The following is a 22714-nucleotide window of genomic DNA, read 5'->3' on the forward strand; positions in this document are numbered from 1 at the left end:
GAGACAAGCTTGACACTTTCAAAGTAAATGAATTAGGAAAAGATGGTTGTTGATGATAAAAGGTTGAACTTTCAATGTTTAAGAATTTGTATGTGTGACCTGATAACTTTCTGGAGCTTTTCCATAAATATACAGGCAATAATAGTAAGTGCAGAAATCCTTTGACAATATCTGCTAACCTGTGTTATCACTTGAAGATGTATTTTGCAAATAATGAATGCAGTTACGAAATCACACAGGGGCAAGGATCCAAAATGGACTGATGTGGTAGAACGCAGTAGCAATAAGCTACTATGTGGCTTTTTCTGACCACAGTTCACTTTTTGTTACCATGTCTATTACAGTATCATATAGAATAACTACAATATCTGACAGCCGTTGAGAGGTCTTCCTTGATTTGATTATGAATCTGTTAGGCCTGATTTTCTTTACATACTTAAGATACAAGAGCTCAAATATTAGAGATGTGTAGGAAACAATTCTATAATGTACTTGAAAAAAAACTTTAGTGCTATTAGGCTAATGTATGTGATTTTAAAATGAGAATTCTAAACATTAAAAGAAACTGTCTGCATGTATGTATACCATATGTTTCCATTGCCACAGAAGCGGGTGTTGTATCCTTTGGAACTGAGATAGTTATGAGCTGCCAGGTGGGTGCTGGGAACCAAACCTAGGTCCTCTGAGAGAGCAACAAGTGCTCTTAACCTCTCTTGCTCTGATTCAATGTTAAAATTTTAATTTGTAATACAATAACCAGCTGGTGTTTTGCAGGTGTTTGCCACCAGCTCCCTGGAGGGGTATGGGGCACTGAATTCAGCCCCTGCTGAGCGTTAATACTGTCACCTGTCACCATTGGGAGACTTGTGAGGAGGGAGGCATAGGTGTGGTTTCTCAGTATCTTTGTAGACTGTGTCCTGGGAGCCAGAGCAGGCACTGAGACTATCAGCCACATTGTCAGCTCACCATTATCAGAACTCCATCAAGAGAAATGGCACTGTGGCTTCAAATGACAAAGAGGCTTCAATCTCAGAGTCTAGCATTTCACACAAGCTTCCTAAAACCTCTTCTTTCTCCAAACCTCTAATCCTTTCCCTTGTAGATTTTTCACTATAAACATTTTTTTCCTCCTAATTCCTCAAGGAAGGGCTCAGTGGATTCCATCTTATTTCTAGATTAATGAGTTGTAGACTGGACTTTCATGTCATGCAGACGAGGGTATGGAATGAGTTCAAATCCTCATCTACCTCATTTGTGTGGGAACTGGAGAGGGAGAAGGAATATTCTAAGGAGCCAACATTACAAAGAGGCATTGTCATAAACCAAATACTTTATTTGAGAAAAAGAAGGCCAAGTTACAAAACCTTCATACTTAAGACCACGCCAAAGACTTCTGAGGACTTCCATGACTGTTAGATTCAACCATGTAAAACTGTCATCTTGGCTAACAAAACTCAGGTTAAACTTTGCAATTTCATGTGGCTCGACTGAGGATTGAGCTTCTGAGGAGAGTATGTTCCTAGTCCCAAGTCTGTTTATATTACACACAGATGTCCCAGCGACAAACAGGTCCCTGTGCTTAACCGCAAAGCATATCTCTCCGGGTATGCAGGCCAAGACATCCCAGTGCTGGCACAGCAGGTCCCAGCTGGTCCTGCACCACCTGTGTGGTCTCATGGTATAACAGCTCTTTATCAATGTCACTTGTTGGTCAGAGGCCACTGTGCTGATACATGGTAAAGCCCGTCTACTTTGGAAACTGTATGCCTGGGTGAAAGCGTGGGGGGGCAGTGTGTCTCATGGTGGTGTTAGCTCTTCACCAGATAAGAACTGCATACGGAACTGCTCCAATATACCGTTTCCCAGCACGCTTGCCCTGTCCGTGCTTCTGGGTATCCATGGCCAAAAAAATAAAATAAAAGGAGCAAACACTCTGAGCACACAGAGCAGAAAGAGGAGCATGCAGCCCAGATGGTAAGAGACAAAGCAGGTCAGTGAGACAGGAAGCATAAGGCTTCATTTACAGTCAAGGCTGATGGAAGATCCCTCCTGACTGCCCTCAGCCCCACCCACCCGACACATCTCCCTTTACGGGACTAAGATAAAAATAAAGCTTTCGTACAAATTGCATTTTTTTTTCCAGTGAGTTACTTTTGCAGTAAAAATAGCTGCTACATAAATCCCTTCTGATATCTGAAAAGGAGTCATATATTTCCAAAAATAGTCTTCTTATTGTAGTCACACAGAATACCTTGGGGGCAAAGGATGGGAAGGACTGGCTAGGGGGAGGGGAGTTTTTGCTTGGAAAACATGGTTACACCAAAAAAATAAAATAATCTGTGTATAAACTGGCTTAAGGCATGCAGGGAAGTGGAAAACATGTGCCGTTTGTCAAGGAAAAATACTGCTTTACAGCTTTTACAGTCCAGGAGAGAGTAGAGGGGCCGTACAGACCCTCAAATAATATTAAGTTTCTTATAAAAAAAAGACAAAACCAATATACAAAGTCCTGGCCAGATAATGAGCAACATTAACAACAGAACAAAACAAAAATGAAAACCAGGATCATCCTTCAGACCCCATTCCTGCTGGTAAATAAAACAAAAACAGAGTATTACAATTTCTCTCAGTTGGCCCCTAAGAGATTAAATCTGTGTAAAATGACGTTCCTATGTACTAGTGAAAAAAAAAAGATAACCTATCAGGTATCTGCATTCTTGATTCAGACAAGTTATAATTACTTTAAATACAATATACAATTTCTGTTAAATAGAACGGTTGGAGGATTCGGACAATTATAAGATACAATAGTATATACAAAGAAACTGACTTCTGAAATGGAACAATCACGCCCTCCACCTGCCCGGCCCTCTCAAGCGAGGTGGCTTTTCCCATTTGCTACTCCTGGAGGCAAAAGGCCAAAGGGAATACAATGTATCCACCACATGCTGGCTTCCTGGAGTATCTCAAATAGCCACGACGATTTGTGATCTGCACACGGCCCTGCTCCGTGCCACGGTGGCGTCCCGGAGACTCTTCCTTTCAGGGTCTCATACAGGACAGAGAGGCTATGCCGGTTTCCACCACCACGGGGTGTTGGCTTGTGGAAGAGGCGTGGATGAAGGGCCACTGCTGCTTGGTGGCTCTCCCCAGAGGGGTTCCATCCTGCCCTCCCATGTGTCTTTGGAGTAAGTGGGTCAGGACGGGCTTCCCACTCAGTCCCCGGGCCCGGGGCTGGCTCAGGGTGGTCCTGAGGACCTCAGTCTTCTGTATCAGGCTGGACGCCCAGGATGGCATGCAGTTCCTCCGGAGTGAAGCCCAGCAAGTTCTGCAGGTCGCACACGAAACGGTACACATAGCGCTTGCCTGATGTCTTGTGAATGATGTTTTTGTCGTAGTAGTAGCGTAAGCCCCGGCTCAGCTTCTCATAGTTCATCTTTGGTTTATTTTTCCTCTTTCCCCACCGGCGGGCCACCTTTGGGAAGACACAGAAAGATCAGAGTCACCCGTGTCCTCTCTTGGATCATGACTGGCTCCCTATCCCAGGTGCTCACCCTGAAGAATACAGTCGCTGGGACAGACAGATGCTCAGTCTGGGTCTCTATAAATGCATGCAGATGTTTCCCTGTACAAGGGCCAGTGACATCCCTGTCCCTGTCCCCAGCTCCATCTCAGCACAGCCTCCTAGACCAGCCATTTGAAACCAGGAGTGCCCCCCCCCCCATAGTTCTTATTTCAAGTTTTTACCCTTTCTATCTTTTAAAAAGCCAAAGTCTTTTGTATCCTAGGCTGGTCAGGAACTCACTGTAAAGCCAAGGATGACCTTGAAGTTCTCACCCTCCAGCTCCCCCCCCAGTCCTCCCAACCCCCCTCCACACCCAAGGTGCTGTGATTACAAGTAGGCATGTGCCATCACACCAGATTTATGTGGCGCTGGGGATGGAACCTACAGCTATGGGCAAGCTAGGCAGCCACTCCACCTGCTGAGACACATTTCAAGATGTGGGAGAGCCACGTCCATTCCTCCAGACACAGAGGGGGTGACAGATTACTGGCATGGCTGGCATCATGCCTATCAAAGTCTTCTCCAGCAGGGAGCCTCAATGCCAACCCTGAAGGCTGCTGGCTGCTGTGCTTTGTCTAACTAGGGACAAAGGCAAGCTCCCTCTAGAGCTTGCTGACAGTCACATGTCTGACAGACATGTTCACAGAGGGAGAACGCTGCCCAATGAACACCAGGTCTATTGACCCACGAGGCGGCAGCTGCAGCTAAGAGCCAGGGACTGATTGCTGGTGGAAGAGGGCTCTTGTGGGCTCTGTTGGCTTTGCTTGTACCCAGGGCTGGCTTTAGAACCCAACGTGATGGATTGACTGAGAGCGCCAGTCAGCGGCCGTACCTCATCGGGGTCAGCAAGCTTGAACTCCCATCCATCCCCCGTCCAGCTGATGAAAGATTGACAGGACTTGTCAGAGAGTAGCTCCAGAAGAAACTGCCACAGCTGGATCGGTCCGCTTCCTGGGGTAAAGGGAGGCAGGTTACAGGGCAGTCTGAGGTCATCAGGGATCTGATCATAGGGATGGCCCATAAGCAAACCTGAGACTCACTGCATGGAACACACAGGGGTGACCTACACTGACAACTATCTGTCTTTGCTCCACGGGCACTCAGAGCTACCACGCTGAGAAAGAGGCTTTTCTGTCGCCCTGTCTCTCTTAAGGATGTGCAGCAATTTGTCTTGGGTTCCTGTCATGGTTTAGGGAAGGAAAGCTGAGATCTGATCCTAAGCTGTCACCTTCCCCTCAGATATAAAAGGCTTTAGGGAAGCACAGCGAGGCCTCGGACTGAACCAGACTGAGCTGACTCACTTGGGTGGCCATTGGGATTTGTCACCTCTGAACGGATTCACCAGTGGGTTTCCACACTACCCACGCTAATACCACGGGCCATAGGCTGGGACACACTACCCATGCTAATACCATGGGTCTAACCAACAAACAGTACTATTGCCATCTCGGTAGATACTCCTAATGCTGTGGGCTTTCCTTAGCAGTTCTTGGACTCCTAGGTATCACAACAGCCTTAGGTTTAAACCCCTTTATGAATTTTTATACATATAAGTAGCTGTTTGTTTTTGACGATGAAAAGAAAAATCCCAACATCCTCATTTTTATCTCGTATCTTTAAAAGTGGGTTTTTAAAATCCACAGTGGCTTTTTGTGGCTAGCATAAGGAAAGGGGATCTATTTAAAGACATCTGGAGGAAAGAAAACGAACATTCTTGATATCTTTGCCCCAGTTTTAAAACTGTCTGGTTCTAAAAACAGCTCTAAGATTTGCTCTCTGCCTAGAAGAGCTCTCTTGTCCTCTCTAGGATGGTTTGAGGCCAAGAGGGGTAAACAGTGCCCTCATCCCTTGAGCCAGCTCCTGCCCTTCCCCAGGCCAGTTTACATTCCTGGAGATCCAGAGTGTGAGTCAGAGCCAGGATCAGAGTCTGTTCGCTGTCCTACCTCTCCACCTCCCGTCCCAGGTAAAGGGTGTGGCCTGGGAATCGTCCCTCAACCCCCAACCCTAACTTCTGCGAGCCTGGCCCTATAGGCTTTGTGAACAGCAAGCCTCAGAGTGTGTATCACAGGCAAGGCCTGGGGAGGCGTGGTGGGAGCTTTGGTCACACAGGAACCTGTGGGGGCCCAGAGTGCTCACTCACCAGTGAAGCCGGCCAGCACTGCTGCGGGAATAACTGGTTTGCCTTGCTCGACCGGGTCACTCCTCTCTTGGATATAGTCCTTGAAGGACATGGTCGGCTTACTGAGGCACAGAGACTGGCTACAGTCCTCCTCAAAGCTCTCGAAAGAAGGTACCCGCTGCACATCCAGTAGGGAAGACTGGCTGTTCCAAGACCTCAGCAGGGAGTCGGAGCTCTCGAAGCTGTCCCCACCGTTCTCTGGAGAGTCGCGCTCCTTGGGTTTTCCTGGGAAAAAACAGCAAACAATGCTGAGACCCCTCCAGGATGTGAGGAGAGTCGGTACCCCTGGGTTATCCATTCAGGAGCATCATGTTCCCAACTCCGACATCCCTGCTAACCACCCCTAATGCAGTTATACACACGGCAGGGACAGCAGCATTGAGACCTCCTCTGAGTACCCTTAAACTCAGGCACTAATTTCTCAGACAACTTTATATGCAAATAACAATCTTCCTCTAACAGAAGGATGGATAAAATGTAGCCTCGTGGTAAAACAGTCAAGGATCATGAGAAAGAGCAAATGCTACAGTACAGATAAAACCCAGACGCAAAAGACAGACCCCAAAGAAGACATTCAGCCAAAGCCCATGTGTGACATCTCAGATGGGCAAAAGCCAATCCGTGACAACACAAAGGAAAATGGGTCGCTCTTGTGAAGAGGGTTGGGAAGGGATAGGGAGAAACCTTACAAATGGCTAGAAACTCTGCCTCCGTGCGAACGGCGGTTAACACAGAAGTACATAGCCCCGTTAATTCAACCGAATGTACAATCTCACACCTACGAATGTATGGACTATGTATGTTACACCCTTAAAAAGGAACCTAGCATATTCCCACGTGTCTGAGCAGAGTACTGTACCACGAGGAAGTTAGCTTAAAGTCCTCTAGCTATTCAGTGTTGCTCACTCGATATTGACAGATCCAGGACTGGGGTTTCAAACAGGTCGTAAGTCTGTTTTTTTGGGAAAGTCATCTGGAAGGTGGCCTAGTCCTTTAACCTCCATCTCCAATGGCCGAAGACAGCAAGTGCTTACCAAACATCTCTCATCCTGACTGGCTTCCAGGATAAACCAATAACCTTATTCTAGAATGTTCTCTTACCAGAACTGTTGTTGAGCAAATTCAAGTTGCCGCTGGGGAAGTCCTGGCTGATGGAACAGTAATTGACACTGACAGTGTTGAGTCGAGACTTGGGCAACATCTGGAGCTCCTGCTCAGAGCCGAGAGCTGCAGGCGTGGCCGGCGGCGGCGGGCACATGCTGTCCAGGAGGCTGTCTTTGGGGTAGCTTGGTGCCGGCATTCCATACGGAGCCTGCTCCATGCCGAAGCCTGAAGACAAGGATGAGTCAGACCTCAGAGGGCACACTCAGCATTCCCATGGCTAGACCCACACCCAGAGGACCCGGTCTGTGACAGGTATCCGGGTGCAAGAGTCCAGGACACAGTGAGGTTTCCACGCATTTTCTGGCCACCTCCTCTGTCATACCCCATTAGTGTCTACTGCCTTCTCCCTCTTTATGGTTAAAATGGTCTGGAGCAGTGTTGCCTCCTAGAGATTATACGAGCCACTTAAGCAATGCTAAGCTTTCCAGGGCCACATAAAAAAGTCACGGAACAAGTGACCCAGCATAGCAGTGGTCACCGCAATATATAAAGAGCATCCTAACTCATCAAGGAATAGTATATATTCTTGGTTTCATTTTAAGATCTCTGAGTTAGTCAGAGCCTTAGATTCTCATTAAACATTTTATGAGGGCCCATCACACTTCAGCTGCTTAGTGGATCAATGCCTTGTGCAGCCACCACAGGAAAAGTGTAGGTCTAGGCTATCTGAGGAGCTGGAGAGACCAAAACCAGAGATCTTCAGGCACAATCACCCGACTGACCTAATGTATTGCTGTTGATCCAATGAGGAACTGCGTTGAGGTGTGAGTTTTCCTCATACTGGTCTTCTGTCTTTTCTTGGTTCTCTGAAAAAGAGAGAAGATGCAGTTTGAAAACTCCACAAGGAGAGCCATATTTCGACTTCCAGTCATGTGGATACCGGGGCGACTCGCCTCACCGCCGGCGCTTCACATTCCATTTTAGTTCAGTCCTCTTATGTTTAAAATTACAAGATATTTTTCTAATAATCTGGGATAAGTCTTCCAAAATGATGTCACTGTCTAAAACAACCCGGTTTGTGTGTTTATGAAGAACCATCTGTCCTGGGGCTGAGAAAACAATGGGTAAAGGAAAGGGACTTGGTTCCTGCTCTCTGGGAGGCTTCACGTCCTCTCCAGGCTGATCAGGGATGTCCTGAGGCCCACACGGAAAGTGTGTGTTCTGTGTAAGTAACTACTAGGAACACACAATCACACATACCATTCCTTGAAGTTAAGCAGCACACACACACACACGCACACGCACACGCACACGCACACGCACACGCACACGCACACGCACACGCACACGCACACACACACACGCTGAACAAAAGCCAGCCACATAAATGGCTTCCCAGAAACGTGTCAAGTAAGACCAGTCCATGCTCCCTAAGAATCAGGTAGTCTTTTAAAGTCAGGTTCTTTTTTTTTGGGGGGGGGGGGGGCCTTTAGGAAGCATAACTAAACCAGCCTGGAGCAGAATCCCAAATGAAATTCTGAGTTTTTATGTTGAAAGTTTAGCCGGGAGGTGGTGGTGCATGCCTGTAATCCCAGTACTCTGTGAGGCAGAGGCAGACGGATTTCTGAGTTCGAGGCCAGCCTGGTCTACAGAGTGAGTTCCAGGACAGCCAGGGCTATACAGAGAAACCCTGTTTGGAAAAAACCAAAATCCAAAAAAACCAAAAAAAAAAACCCCAAAAAACAAAAACAAAAGTTTAACCATGGTACTAAACTATTTTGTTTCCTTGTTTTAGCTTAAGTTAGTCTTAGTGACCCTCACTTAAACCCAGGTATCTTTTAAGCAGGCCTCACTGATCTTTAAGGCTGGTGACAAGAGCGTCTCTAGCCTTGGTGAGACTTCTGAGTCCAGTCTCTGCTTTTAACATTTCTGTGTATATACAAGTTGATCAGTTAACAACCCGATCTCCCAAATCCTCAGTGGACTGGAGTCACTTCCTACCAGACCTACAATGATCTGAGGGTGCTGCCTTACGCTGAGGCAACCCCGTCTCTCTCTAGCCCTCCTCGTGAGTTCACCCACCTGGCACCCTGGCTGGCCTACATATCCAAGGTGCTCTGAGCTGGTACAACCAGTACAGCCTGGCAACAGACAGCAATTTGGTGACTCAGGCTATTGCCTTGTGGCTACACCTGGCACTCCACGAACATGGTACACACTTCCCTCCGTGGAATGAAGGTCCGTCATCACCTCCCCATTTGACTCGCTTGGGGGGTGTTCTGAGGCAGTGGACTGTAACACTGGGCAGCCTGAGGTGGAAGGGCACACCTCCCTGAGTCCCCACCTCCTGAGTCCTGCGCCTTACCTTTGATCATCTGCTCCAGATGTTCCCAGAGGATGTCACCCACAAAGTCAGGCGCCAGCTCCAGAAAGCGCTCCTTGCCGAGGTTACACAGCATCTGGCCATTCATGCCAAACCGCTGCAGGTTCACGTTCACCAGGCTGAACTCGTTGGTGGCCCAGAGCAGCCACTGGCACACCTGCTGCTCACTCCACAGCCAGGGGTCTGTGCAGGAAGGGTGGGAGAGAACACCGCCAGTGAACATCTGGAAGACCAGGAGGGCATGTGGCCCTCAACCATTCACCAAGCCTAGGCAGCCCCAAATCAGGAAACGAACAAGACACGACCGTGCTGTGACACAGGCGTGTTCTAAGATACCGATGGCACTTGGTGTTTAATGAGTGTGGAGTTAGCTGTGCAGTAGTCCTCGGGCTCAGGGCAGCTACATTTCTTGCAAGGTAACCAGGAGCATTTTAAAGACAGGCCCGCCAAACCAGTCCCACTCGTGCATGTGTCCTCCAGGGACGCACCAGCCTCAGAGCGCAGCACTTACTTTTGGGAATGCCGAGACGCCGCTGCTCCTTGTGGAAGCCACTGAAGGTGGCTTTTAAGGCCTGGCTCATCACCGCCTTGCTGCAGGGAGTGAGCAAAGGTAGCTCGCAGCTGGCAGAGTCTAGAGAGAGACAACAGGGACGTCAAGACTCAGGTGGCAACAGCGACAGAAGCTTAGGACAAGCCCCAGTCTGCGGAGAACCCTGATCACAAATCTTGACACGATTCCTTAACAGAATCCAGCTGGGGGGCCGGGGTACCACTCAGTGCTGGAGTAGTTGCCTAGCATGCAGGAGGTACTATAACCAGTATTACCAAATAGAAAACTCCAAAGGCAAGCAAGGAAAGATTTTTAAAAAGTAGACTCTAATACAGTAATCACAGAGATAGAATTTGACATGCTACTTTTTTTTCTTTTAAAAAAGTTAAAGACGTTAGGAGGCAAAACCCATTGTGCTTCTTAGAATTCTTAGAATCACTCCAATTATGGAAAGGAAAATCCAGAATAAAAATGAGTTTGATGGTACATAGCTGAAATCTCAGCATTTGGGAGACAGGAGAGTAATGAGGTAACCTGGGCTACACAGTGAGTTCCAAGTCAGCCTGACTAAGTCGTCATGTGTGAGTGTGTGTGTGTGTGTGTGTTAAACTTTTAAAATAAAAATTAAATATTTTACAAAGCTTCATAAAGCAGAGATGCACAGATACCATTCCTACCTAAAATGTATTTAAAATTTAAAAATTCACATTTTTTGTTCAAAAACGCTTCAGAAGTGTCCAACCTTGCAGCCTACAGCCTGTGCACAGACGAGGACCACCGTGAACGTAGTCCAACACAAAACTGTCAGACATATTCAGGGCACAAGGTTTTACTTTTTGTAACTTGACTGCATGGTTATCAAGCATGGCCTCGATGATGACAATGTCAGGTTGCAATGTCAAAAGACTGGATCGTCCCTGGCTGTCTTCAGTGGCCATGATTGATGGGAGCTGTGTCCAGTAAGCTAAGCAGACTGGCAAAGGAAGGCGGGCACGTCAGGTGCAGACAACACTGCACGGTAAAACAGGCACACCCACAACTCTTTTTGGAAAGGAATCTTTTCTGATGCTCTCAGAAGTTTTGGAACGATCAATGGCTGCCAGACGACACCACACTTACGAAAGCACCGGATCTTGAATTGATCTTTGTGGCCCGTGTGTTTGAGCACCCACTTCATAGATAGGATAAATCGATCTGGAATGTGTCTAACCAATTACTCTATGAAGTAACTGTAGGGATGGATGTGATGTGCCAGGCTTTTGACTGGGGTAAAGAATGGCAGTGAGAACTACTTCTGAACTATGAAGGGTTAAGAGGAGCAAGAGGAAATTGTGGTCCCAAAACTCGAAGGGAAAAGTGTGTGAGAGTGTGTGTGTCCATGTGTGTGCATGTGAGTGTGTGTGTCCATTGTGTGCATGTCTATGTGAATGAATGTGTGTGTCCACATGCGTTTGCCTATAAGCTGATACCTTTCAATGCCTACTACCGTCTATTTGAAAAAGACACCAGGGAGATGAGGAAGTGTTTGAAAATACCAAAGCACGACTCTCAGAGTCCTGAGCTGAGTGACAGGTCTCAGCTCACAGGTGGGAATTTCCTGTGAAGACACCAGAATGACCCTTCACTCACACAATGACCACTTCATTCACACAGAGGAAGACTGTCTTCTCACAGGGCCCAGGCTTCTATTAGACTTCTCATACCCAATGCTCAAGATATCGATATTCCTGGCTGGAGAATGGTCTATCTCTATCAACTGATCACATCGTTATTAACCCGGATGCCGAGGGAAGCCGTGCACCATCTGTCAGGGTGGAGGACAGTTACCATGGGAGACAGAATCCAAGCCTGTGGGCACTTCTTGGAGTGTCTGCTCTTCACTGAGGGAAGGGAGCATAGCAAACAGAGAGCCATCGAAGGTGTCAAAGGCTGGCTGGCGCTGCAGGAAAAGAAGAGAAACGCCACATGAACGCACGGGATGCGAGTTCCCTTAGTAGTCAACAGTAACCCTGCCATGGGCTCTGATGACATCAGTCATTCTAAGGTAACACAGGCCAATGACCTCAAAGTAATCCAAACAATTCTATCTCACTCTACACTCTTTAATTAACCTCGTAGGGCCAGATGGCCTGGAAGATTATTTTATCAGCACAATCAACTTAATAAATGAAATACATCTAAGAACAGCAGAATCTTAGGACTACACTGAGAGGTCTTCAGAGAAGACCAAGACCTCTTTCATCAGATTGGGTGCATTGGTTGTGTAGGAAAAGAAAAACCTGAGCTGACAAAGGGTTTTGGTGTCATACAATTCAACTGAAAAGGGTAGGCTGGGAAGAAATGGGAAATCAAAACAATAACGAGCTATTTTTATCTTTGGATGGCTCCTTTGAAGTATCTACCACTTGCGAGGGAATTCCTTCCTCCTCAACACACAGTGGTTCGGACAATAGTAATCTGTGAAAAACAACCTTAATATTTTCCATGATAATAAAAAATAAAAAAGATTGTAGGAAAGAAACTTCAACCACAGGGAGGCTTTCAGAGGCATCTTTCAGGAAAAATCGGATACACACATAAAGCCCTGGAAAGTGTGGACGGCTGCGTGATCTCACAGACCCGAAACGCAGCAGCTCTGAATGGGAGGAGCACGAATAAGGGCCAGGCAGGGCCGGTCCACTCCAGCCGGGTTTGTTTAGGAAATGTGAAGAAAAGTTCTATTTCCCAACATAATCTGGAAATCCTACATCATGTGTAACACAATGACCTGTATGTTGAGTCATGGGTGAATGAAACGTGTAACACATTTACAAATAAATCAGCCCAACACCGTGCCTTCATTCCAGAAATGCAGAAGAGCGAGTGACAGACCTGTTGCACAAGAGGACAGACAGGCTGCCAGCCCCAGCCCCAAATCCTCAGCCCCCCAGGATGGACAACTACCCGGGAGGGCAGGCCCACAGAGGAACATGAAGGCCTCAACCTGGGATTTTATTATACAGGGATGATTTGGGTAAAATATTAAATAGATGTCAACAAACAAACAAACCAAAAAACTAAAACCCTCCCCGCAAACATTGCCCAGGCCTCTAGAAAGTGTCTCTCTGGAAGTTCTTAAAAAAAAAAAAAAAAAAAAAAACAGGAAGTTAAAGAACAGCGCAAACCCTTGCTACACATTTCCACACAGACTCTGGCAATGAACTGTCTTCTCCAAAACCAGACGTCAGCATGTTCTCTCAGTTTAAAGAGGGCTCTTTTTCCAGAGGGGTGTGCACAGCTTCTGCTCCATCACACTAACTCCCTATGCCATTTACCATTTCTCCCTGCTTTAGGCACGTGACTAAATCAAACAGAAAAAACGGTGCCAGGTTCTGCCTCCATAGTTTACACCAGACACAGGTCCTTAAAGATGGTTTAGGGAGCTGGGGGGTGGGGGGAGGCGGAGTGGGAAAAGCACTGGTCTGTCTGGGCAAGCGGGAGCGCACACCTTAGTATCCCTAGAACCCATGTAAGTCTGCACAAGGGACCCCTGGCCTGTAACGCCAGCATGCTGGGAAGAGAGGCAGACAGGAGAACCCCCAGAAACTTGGGGCCAGCAGGCAGAGAACAAGAGACCCTGCCTCAAAGAAGAGGTGAGGCAAAAGCCAACACTAGAAACTGTGCTGTAGTTTAGTGATCCTAGACCTAGAAAAGCAGAGACAGGATTCCCAGGCAAGACTAGCTGAGAGCAACAGGGTCAGTGAGAGACGCTGTGTCAAAAATAAAATGGAACACAATAGAGAAAGATACTTATCACTAGCCTCTTCACACACACACACACACACACACACAGTCACACCATATTCACACACATATACACAGACATCACATACATGTACAACACACCACATACATATTCACTACACATATACCACCCACACATACATACCACACATGCACACCATACACACACACAGACATATACACATATACCACCACACACACCACACACACCACACATATACCACACATATACATGTACACACTCACACACACATATACACACACATCACACATATCCACCACACACATACTCACTACACATACACCACACACACACACACCACACATACACACTTATACACATACCACACAAACACACCACACACATACCACACACACTCACCATACACAAACACACCCCCTTACACAAGAAATGACCAGTTTGTACTACAAGAGTGTTCCAAAAGGAGTTGACAACATGTCACAGCCACAACACGGAAAGTGTCTCCACAGGGAGCCAGCTCTGTCTTTAGTCTGTTTGGGGTTTGCAGAACAGCCTTGGCCTGCTGCTGCAGACAGAGCAGGCTCCCTCTAACCCGGAAGCATCACACCATGCCTACTCTTCAGCTTCTCCGTTTAAGTCAAACAGCCTTCTGGGAAAGATGATGCTGACCAGTGAAGACACTCAGGGTCAAGCCCAAACCCCAAACCCAGAACCTCCACGGTAGAAGTAAAGGGAGAACTGACTCCCATGAACTATCCTCCTGCCTCTGTGTGTGTATCATGGTGCATGTGCACAAACACAAACAAAGGCAAGGAAGTTCAGAAACAAGCAGCCTTCTTGATCAGCCATGGAAACACGGGGAACAGTCTCCCCAGCTATTTTCTTTAAGAATCATGGGACTTCTTTTTCCCATTTGTAAGAAGCCTCGGGATGAACTCATCTGCAAATGATCTACTTTCATATCTTGGAGGACAGGTACAAATAGCATCAAGATACCCATTTGACAGCACAGAAAACTGAGGCTCAAAGAGAGTAGACAATTTCATCAGTCATACAGCTAAGATATATAAAACCCAGGGTGCCATGGGTTTTCCTTCTTTATTAATAGTTTTCTGAAACTGGCGAGATAATTTAAATAAGAAGCACATACCTTGAGTGTCCCTCGAAAACTGTTGGCGACAGGGGCCACTTGGTCCATGTTCTTGATTCCAAAGTCATTCATCTTGAAAAAAAAAAAATCGAGACAGAATTAGCGGTTACCATTGAAGCACATCTTAAAGATAACATCATTGACGGTGGCTTCAGTCTTTAGCCATATGGAACACTGTCTACACACTCGAATATGGGAATTCTTATATAAAAGGGATCCAGGCCAACCAGCTCTCAAAGATAACAAAGTTTGGGGAGGGGTCTCACAGAGTTCCTGTTAGAAGTGAGACTCCATGGGCTTCCCTGAACCCTGGCATAGCTGAGCAGGGAGGCTGTGCTACCCATGGCCAGCTGAGGCGAGAGGCGAGGTGGCGCCAAGCAGGGCCACCAGCCACCATCTCCTTGTGGGAGGGGGCAGTCAATTCAACCCGGCCCCTCATAGAAGCCACAGAGGGGTCCCTGCCTTGGAAGCTCCCACATGCGTCAGGCCAGCACGCACACAAACCCATTCTTCTCTGAGCTATGCAAAGCACGTGGCCCTGAACACCCAACCCCTCACGCTGCCCCAGATCCTGGACTCTGAGTATGTGATCTGAGAACATCTCTCCTTTGTGGGTAGCACCGTCTTACATTTCTACAAGAGGCTAGACCTTGCTTTAATAATAGGGGCTTATTATTAAACCAACCAACCAAGCAAGCAGCCAGCATCTGGCCACCTGTGGCTACTGGCACTGAACATGGCTACTGTGCAGGGAGACAGGCTCTGAGTAAGAATACATATCAGATCTCAGGAGCTAGTAGGAAAAAGAAAAATCGCTCAGTACTTGGAATATTTACTTTGTGCTTATATAACACCGTGAATACATTAGGATGACTGAGTATAGTAAAATCAATTTGACTCATTAAGGCTGTTTTCAGCACGATGAAGGAAAAAACAAAACAAAACAAAACAAAACAAAACAAAAAACAAAATGTGACTTGCCACAGTTTGAATTTTTTTCTGGGGCACTAATGTGTAGTTATGAGGTGAGCGAGTGACGTGTTAACTGAAGGAAGGCCCTTCGACAATAGCAGAGTGTTAGATGGCCCCGGTCACTGGGTCTCATTTCCACACACCAGAAATCACCATCACTGGCCGGCAGCTCCCTGTGCCCCAGGCTCTGAGCTACCTTCGATAGCTCCGTGGTGTGGAGTGTGCACCCCCAGGCCTCCGCCCTCCCCCCCACTTCATGCGCACCCACCTGCTAACCACACACAGTCACTAAAATTAGCATGCAACTGATAGAACTCACTAGAGGCAACAGATAGCATAGTCTCAAAGAATTATTTAACTTGCTTTGATCCCTCTTTCTGGTGCTCTTTTTATAGTCAACATTATGGCCGGTGACAGATGGCTTAACAATTTCCCACTGAACACACACTCACATGCATATACCGACATGTACGAGTGCACACGTGCACACACTCACACCTTGAGAAAAGGTGAGGAGAGCAGAAAGAGGCCCTGGAGGAGGCTGCTGGGAGCTCAGATATGCAGATTGGGGTTAAAGTAGCCCAGAAAAGCTGAGATGCCTTGAAGGAGCCACCATCCTGGTAAGGTCACAGCAGGGCCTGTGCAGTCTCCAGAGCGGGCACGTTTGTTCAGGTTCTCCCTTGATTTATTATCTCAGCTATACTCACTGAGGGTTTAATACTCTCCACAAACGAAGGCCACCAGGACAGAATGCCTCACTCCCGATGTGAAGACCCAAGTCCCACTGCCTCAATCCTGAGAGTCCAGGTTCCAAACGTAAATCACCTTATTCTGAGGCAACTGAGGACTGATGAGATTGAGTCACTGGCCCGGGTCACACTTCTATGGTGGTGTCTATGGAGCTTACACCTCAGATCATTAGGGCCTTAAACCCTAGCCATGCCTGAGTAGGCTCTCCCTACCACGCCCCACTGAAGCAGAGAGCACACAAATATGATTAAACCTGGCCTTTCTGACACACTTCAGCCCTGTGAAATGCTGGCCAACTGAGAACTTCATATTGCCTACTTGGATGGAGTCCGCCCTGTAACCTGTTGACTAAACACAAGACTCCCGCAGAAAACCAGCAACAGAGCCAGAGGTTTCCACATGGTCCCTGCAGGGCCTGTCGGACAGTACTGTCTGTCTCCCCAGTTACAGACACTTGGGGACTTCGAGGTGATTTTTCACTTTCCGAGGTGATTTTTCACTTTCCGAGATGTGCGCAGAGAATAGCTTCAGAGACTGAGGAAGAGCTCCCCTGCCTTCTGTGTACAAACAGAAGCAGAAAAGGGAGGCTCCCACTCCCACATAAAGAGCTGTAATTACTGGCTGCAGAACAGGGTTCCTTTGTTGCCTGGCTTTTAATGAGTTTTGTTAAAAAAAAAAAAAGTAGAATTAAAGTCCTCTACTAAATGGCTTCAGGCAGACACATGGCTAATCAAATTTAAGTTCATTTATCTGACTGGATGTGCTTCCTAACCCCTGGGACAAGTCAAGACTCTAGATAAATCAATTTCAAGTTTGGACTTTTTGGTACTGGGGAGTGGGGGCTAAAAAAAGAGTAACAAGAAATGGGAGAAAACGGCAGAAATGTAATGACTGAGAATAGTCAGGTTTTTAAACACGAATTTCGCAGATAACTATTCTTATTGGAACAGGTAATCACTTATATAAGAGCACATAGGTTTATATTTAGGTAAATTTAGGTTAAAAATTTAAAAAAAAAAGAGGGTTGGTTTGCTTTTCACTTAGCGATCAGTTTAGAGAGATGAATGACTAATTCCATATCTGAGAGTTTGGCTATTTCCCTGTGGGATGCGCGGTGTTCACATTAACTGTACTGCGAGATTACTCAGATTTTAATAAAAGCTTAACAGTGAGATGTGTCTCCCGATTGGCGGTGGTGTGGGCAGTCATATACAACAGGAGCTTACACCGCAGGGAGCAAGGCTCTCTCAACTGGTGAATTAAATGACTCCAGTCTCCAACCAGGACTGCTCACCGCTTTACTTTCTAACTAAGTGGCGAGTCAACTACTATTTTAGGCTCCCCTGACATTGAGTGCAAGCGAGTACAACTCTTATGAGATTAAATAGTAAATTAAAAAAAAAAGTCAAATACGTAAACTCTTTAGTTTACCCCTTCATTCATATGCTTTAAAGAGAAAATAAAAGCTAGAGCAGCCACAAGCACCCCTACTTGAACCCTGGCCCGTGCTGGCTTCCCTGGGCCCAGGGGAACCCAGACCTGGCCAAGCAGGTGACACGTTCCGGGGAGCCACAACTTCCCAGGTGTTCCAGGTGCCGGACACCCCCACATCCTTCCAGGCCTAGCGCCTCCCCCACTCAAGTCACCCTGAACCTGGGGCTACCTCGGCCACCTCACCAGGTGCCTCACAACCCCCTCCGAGAAACGTAGTCGCGCGCCCAGGGAAGGAACCACACCGGGCGGTCACAGGCTTCCCCAAAACAAAAGCTATCTGCCCGCGCCCCGCCCGGTGCCCGAGTCCCCCGCCAAGGCCACTGGGTGCCTAGGAACCAGCCGGAGCGATTCCGGGACGCGCGATCGCCCGGCGGGAGAAGGGGCCGCCCGCACTACACCCCACCCCGGGCGGAGTCTCTCCGGAGGACCAACGCGCATGGGGGCCGCTCTTACCGCGCCGCAGCAGGCAGGGCCAGCCGGAGGGCGGCGGGGAGAAGAGATCCCGGCGGTCCCGGTGCGCGAGGTCCGGCGAGACGAGGGCGTAGGGCCGATCCGGGCGCGCGGGGCTGGGGACGGTGGCGGAGACTGGCGGGCCTCGGTGGTGTCCACTCTGTGCTCAGCGCCGCGGTGGAGGAAGTAACCAGCCCGATCTCCTGGCCGCGCGCTCTTCTGGAGCTGGGGGAGGGCCGGAGGGGACCGGGGGAGGGGACAGCAGGGGTGACGGAGAGAGCGCGGAGGAGGAGCGAGCGCGAGGCCGGCGTGGGAGGAGAGCGCGCTCCGGCAGGCGCGGATCCACGCTGCTCCCGGGCCCTTCCCTGCGACCCTGCAGCCCGTTGTCGCCTGCCTGCTGGCCCCCTGCTCCTGGGGCCCGGTTTGGGCCTTGTGCCCAGAAGGTCCAGCTAGAAGGGCAGAGCCGTATCCGCCCTCGCCCCTGGCGCACGGCTGTCTGAAGGTCCGAGCTGGGGACCCTGGTGGCACTTGGGTTGGGTGTTTAGGCTTCTGCGGTGGAGCTGGCCCTGTGCTTGGGGCTACGTGTGGGTACTGATTTCTGGTCCTTCCGTTGTGAAAAGACTCATACGTGGGGTTAGGAAGATCCAAAGTGGGTGGGTGGCAGAGTCGCAAGTAGAAGAGCTGAACGTGGCGCAGCCGCTTGACTCTGGCGAGGCCCCTCCTACTGCCTCAGTGCGGTTGGCGCCCCCTAGGGCTGAGCCGAGTCTCAGCGCCGTCTATTATTAGTCTTACTAATCCTTCAAGGCGCTGGTGTTCTACTTAAGGTAGTCTACCAGGTCAACTACATGCCAAGTCCAGCGTGACTCTCCCAAACTCATGGTCAAAGCACAAAAACCAGAGTGTGGTTTCCTTTTTTGGTCAGAAGGCGCCGAGTCCACGGTTGGAAACCTGTGTGACTCATCCGTAGGCCCAGGTGTACATTGAATATTATTGTGTTCCTTATCAAGTTTAGGTTGATACCAGAGATAGCATATGAAATTGCAAACGGTAAGCTTAGGCAAGGCCACGGAACTGACAATTGGTACATTACAAGGACAGCCTTACCAGAAAGGGAGCGGAAGGCCCCAGCTTCCCTGGTACTCAGGGTTCCTGGTTTCCATGGCAACTCCCCATCTGAAGTTATTGCCAATCAAGATACTATCGCACTTAATACTTCTCTCTACTGTATCAGGAGTCAAGGCCCAATCCACTAAGCTGAGACAGCTAGGTCCAGAGGGAATTGCTATTTCCTATGGCTTCTCAGTGTGTATTCAAGTCTGGACCAGAGAACCCAGGTCAAGGAGGAACTCCATAAATAGAAGACAGATTCCCTGTTCTGTTACCATGGAGACACGGAGCAGCATATGCTACTTAAAAAAAAAAACATAGCAGAAGGTACTGACTTGTCTGAAGGAGTGTGTCCGCTGGCCCTCTCCCCCTGCACCTATTCTCATGCCTTGACCATGTGTCTGAGAAGCTTGGTACACACAGAGATCTCTTGAAGCTCAGGTACCCAAAACAGGACTGCTTGTTGCCATCCCTTCTGCTCCAGAGACTGTGGGCACTCGAGGACTTCTTTGGTCCACAAAGGCCTTCTTGAGCCAAGACAACATACTTTTCAGGGCTGCTCAGGCTGGCGGCTGGAGGGTAGTGCTTGCTAATACTGGACAGAAAGGTACAAAAGAAGCTAGCACCAAAGAGAAGAGTGTCAAGGCACAGGTGTCATTAAACTTTGATTAGACATGAAGAGAACCTATAATAGAATTTATCAGCAGGCCTGAGAACTTGGTAGGGACGGGCTCTAAATTCCTGAATGGCAAGTTTTTCTTAAGCTCTCTTTTATGAGCATTTTAGAAAAATCTTTTGTTGGGGGGCCTGCCCTATACTTGAAGAGGAAGGAAGGTATTCATGAAAGCCCGCCCCCCCCCCCCAACCCTGCCAGGTCCGAATATGTGAAGCTGGAGGACTTGCAAACGGTCCTAATGTAAAATGAGAGCAGCTAGAAGCAAGCAGGGCAGACCAGCCGAGCTGTCAGAGGTTGCAGGCACCTTTGTGTTCTGCCTGGCCCTCTGGGGGAGGCAACCGGAAGCCCAGGCTTGCCCTAGGCTGGCCTCTGCTTGGTGGTCGGCGCACCTCAGCCGTGCTCAGTTACACTCTCAGGAATATAACAGATACACATTTACCTTTTCTGTTTGTTCCCCCGCCCTCCTCTTCTTGGGTGGTTTCCTAGTTACTGAGCAGAGTTAAAGCCAGCCTGGCTGAGCTCTGTGATTATTCATTGACTATTATGGCTGGATTCACAGGGAAGCTGGGGCCTTCCTGCAAATTGAATCTAATAAAAGCGCGCTCCTTCTGCTCTGAGATCAAAAGTCAATGGCGTTAGGAGGAAATGGAGGCTGGGAGGTTAGGCTCGCTGGCGTGGAGTTGGCGAGGAGCAAGCACGTGGATGGCGGAGGTGGGAGCTGCGTGAGGACAAATGTAACTACCCCTCCCCTGAGCCCTCCCTGAAGGGGAGACCATATGAAAGAGCATATGAATTACCTAGAGAGTGAAATGCAGAGTCTTTAGGATCTGGTCATAATTATGAAACAATGATTAACCCACTAAGTCATCTTTTCGTCATCTTTTCAGAAACGGTGCACGGCAGCCACCTGAAGAGCTGGCTTGTGTTTACCTTGTGATCTAGCTCAGTGGTTCCATCTTGGGGGTGGGGGAGGGCAGGAGGGCGGGTCCCAGTTCCAAGTTAAACATTTAGTCTGAGGTGTATCATAGTCACTCGGCAGACACAGTGTGAGGTGGAGAGGACTAAAGGGACTGGGGCTTGAGTTCCTGCCCCTTGAGGCTGGATTGTGAGGACTGCATACAGTGGGGCCCTTTGAACCCAGAGGATGGGAAAACAGAGGCAAGGAATGGCCTGCCTGGAGTGTGTGGGGAGGTAGAATCGCCCCCGATGTGAGTATGGTCTGAAATGCGTTGGGGAGTTAGCAGTCTACTGATTCACAAATCCCACTGGTATTGGGGTCAAGGTACAAAAAGAGGCAGACTTTCTAACCCCACACCTTTCCAAACCAGTTTTCTCTAGCCAGTCTGTCACCCTGCACGGGTCTCCGGAATCTGAATGCTGTGGGAGCTGGGAGACTGCCAGCTACCACCAAAGGGATCCCAATGCCTGCCAAGGCCTTAGGTCTTCCCTAGTCAATATGGACAATCCTTGGGAAAAACCTTTTCCCACTGTCCCTCTAGCATGTTTTCTGCTGGCCTGAGGCGTCCTGTGTCTCTCAGGGCCCTAGGCATAAAGACAGACTCCTTGCATGGAGCCTGCTCTCCTGACCTCTAAGGGCAGCTGTTGGGCCACGTTGCCTGGGCTCACCCTACCTCAGCCTCCTGCTGCCTATTCAGCTGTGCTCCACCCCCCCATCCCCCCCCCCCCCCCCCCCCCCGCAAGTGTCTTTAAGTCTCTGGTCTGCCCAGTCCTTTGTCCCTTTTTCTCCTAAGCTCAGAACAAAGGTGGTCACACAATGAAATGAAAGTAGGGGATATCATCGGCCATTCCTCTGCCTAAGTAGGCATGGTCTCTGCCTGCCAGGCTCACCCCTTGATGGCTGGAGGCCCAGCCAGCCGTCACAACCAGTAAAGTCAAGACCATTGCCATCAAGAGAAGTCTCCTGAAGTTAAATCTGAATTTTGAAGCTTGAAAACTCTTCAGAGCCAGTAACTAAGGTCAATGCTCATTTTACAGAGAAGGAAACTGAGGCAGAAGGAAGTGTGGCTCCCTGCTCGGGGACACTGGGCACTGCAAGTTTTCTTGCAGGACTAGGCCACACCCCTGGCCTCAGTGCTATGCTGTCCACTCCACCGTCCCCCTACACAGCTGCCTCCCTTATAAGGCTAAGGCTCCATTCTTGAAGTGCATCAACTGTTTTGAAAATCCACCTCGGTATTAACCTGCAGGGCCGTGTGCCTTAGGCATGTCTGAACAGCTGAACTCGTAATAAGGACCCACGGTATTTGTAAAATTGATAATCTCTAAATAAATGTGTCTGTGCTGAGTCAGACCTGAACAGATGATTTGTAGGGTTTTTTTCCCCCTTCTGAATCAAACATGACTCCTACATTCGCTCTGAGCCACCAGGATCACCGAACCACAAATAAACTAAGAGTTGTTCACGATCCTGTCAGACCTTGCAGCAAATCTCAGTCTTTGACATACCTCTAGAGACAAGACAAAACCTGGATTAAGGTACGATCTGGATTAAAGACCAAAAGGATAATGTAACAGGCTTCAGTAGGCGTGGAAGGAAATCATTAAGGC

At 48.5% G+C, this 22714-nt stretch overlaps 1 protein-coding gene across 1 annotated transcript; it reads right to left on the bottom strand.

Moving 5' to 3' along the window:
- Window positions 1–1312: 1312 nt before the first annotated feature.
- Ets2 (ETS proto-oncogene 2, transcription factor) lies at window positions 1313–18606 on the bottom strand. Its single transcript, XM_052158318.1, has 10 exons — window positions 18367–18606; window positions 14698–14769; window positions 11609–11720; window positions 9743–9862; window positions 9214–9414; window positions 7631–7714; window positions 6846–7073; window positions 5706–5969; window positions 4398–4516; window positions 1313–3475 (listed from the first exon to the last, which is right to left on the bottom strand). Exons 2-10 carry the CDS (start codon window positions 14767–14769, stop codon window positions 3260–3262), a joined length of 1416 nt encoding a protein of 471 aa, XP_052014278.1. The 5' UTR covers window positions 18367–18606; the 3' UTR covers window positions 1313–3259.
- Between the last annotated feature and the right edge of the window lie 4108 nt (window positions 18607–22714).

This window comes from Apodemus sylvaticus, chromosome 15 (assembly GCF_947179515.1).
Source record: "Apodemus sylvaticus chromosome 15, mApoSyl1.1, whole genome shotgun sequence".
In the NCBI taxonomy this organism is placed as follows: Eukaryota; Metazoa; Chordata; class Mammalia; order Rodentia; family Muridae; genus Apodemus; species Apodemus sylvaticus.

Bases quoted from the DNA above. Each gene is read 5' to 3' on its own strand.
- Ets2 (XM_052158318.1), bottom strand. From the start codon at position 14,769: ATGAATGACTTTGGAATCAAGAACATGGACCAAGTGGCCCCTGTCGCC. The intron at 11,721-14,697 runs GTATGTGCTTCT...CTTTTCCTGCAG, and splicing joins GTTTTCGAGGGACACTCAAG to CGCCAGCCAGCCTTTGACAC. The intron at 3,476-4,397 runs GTACGGCCGCTG...GTCTTCCCAAAG, and splicing joins AGCTTGCTGACCCCGATGAG to GTGGCCCGCCGGTGGGGAAA.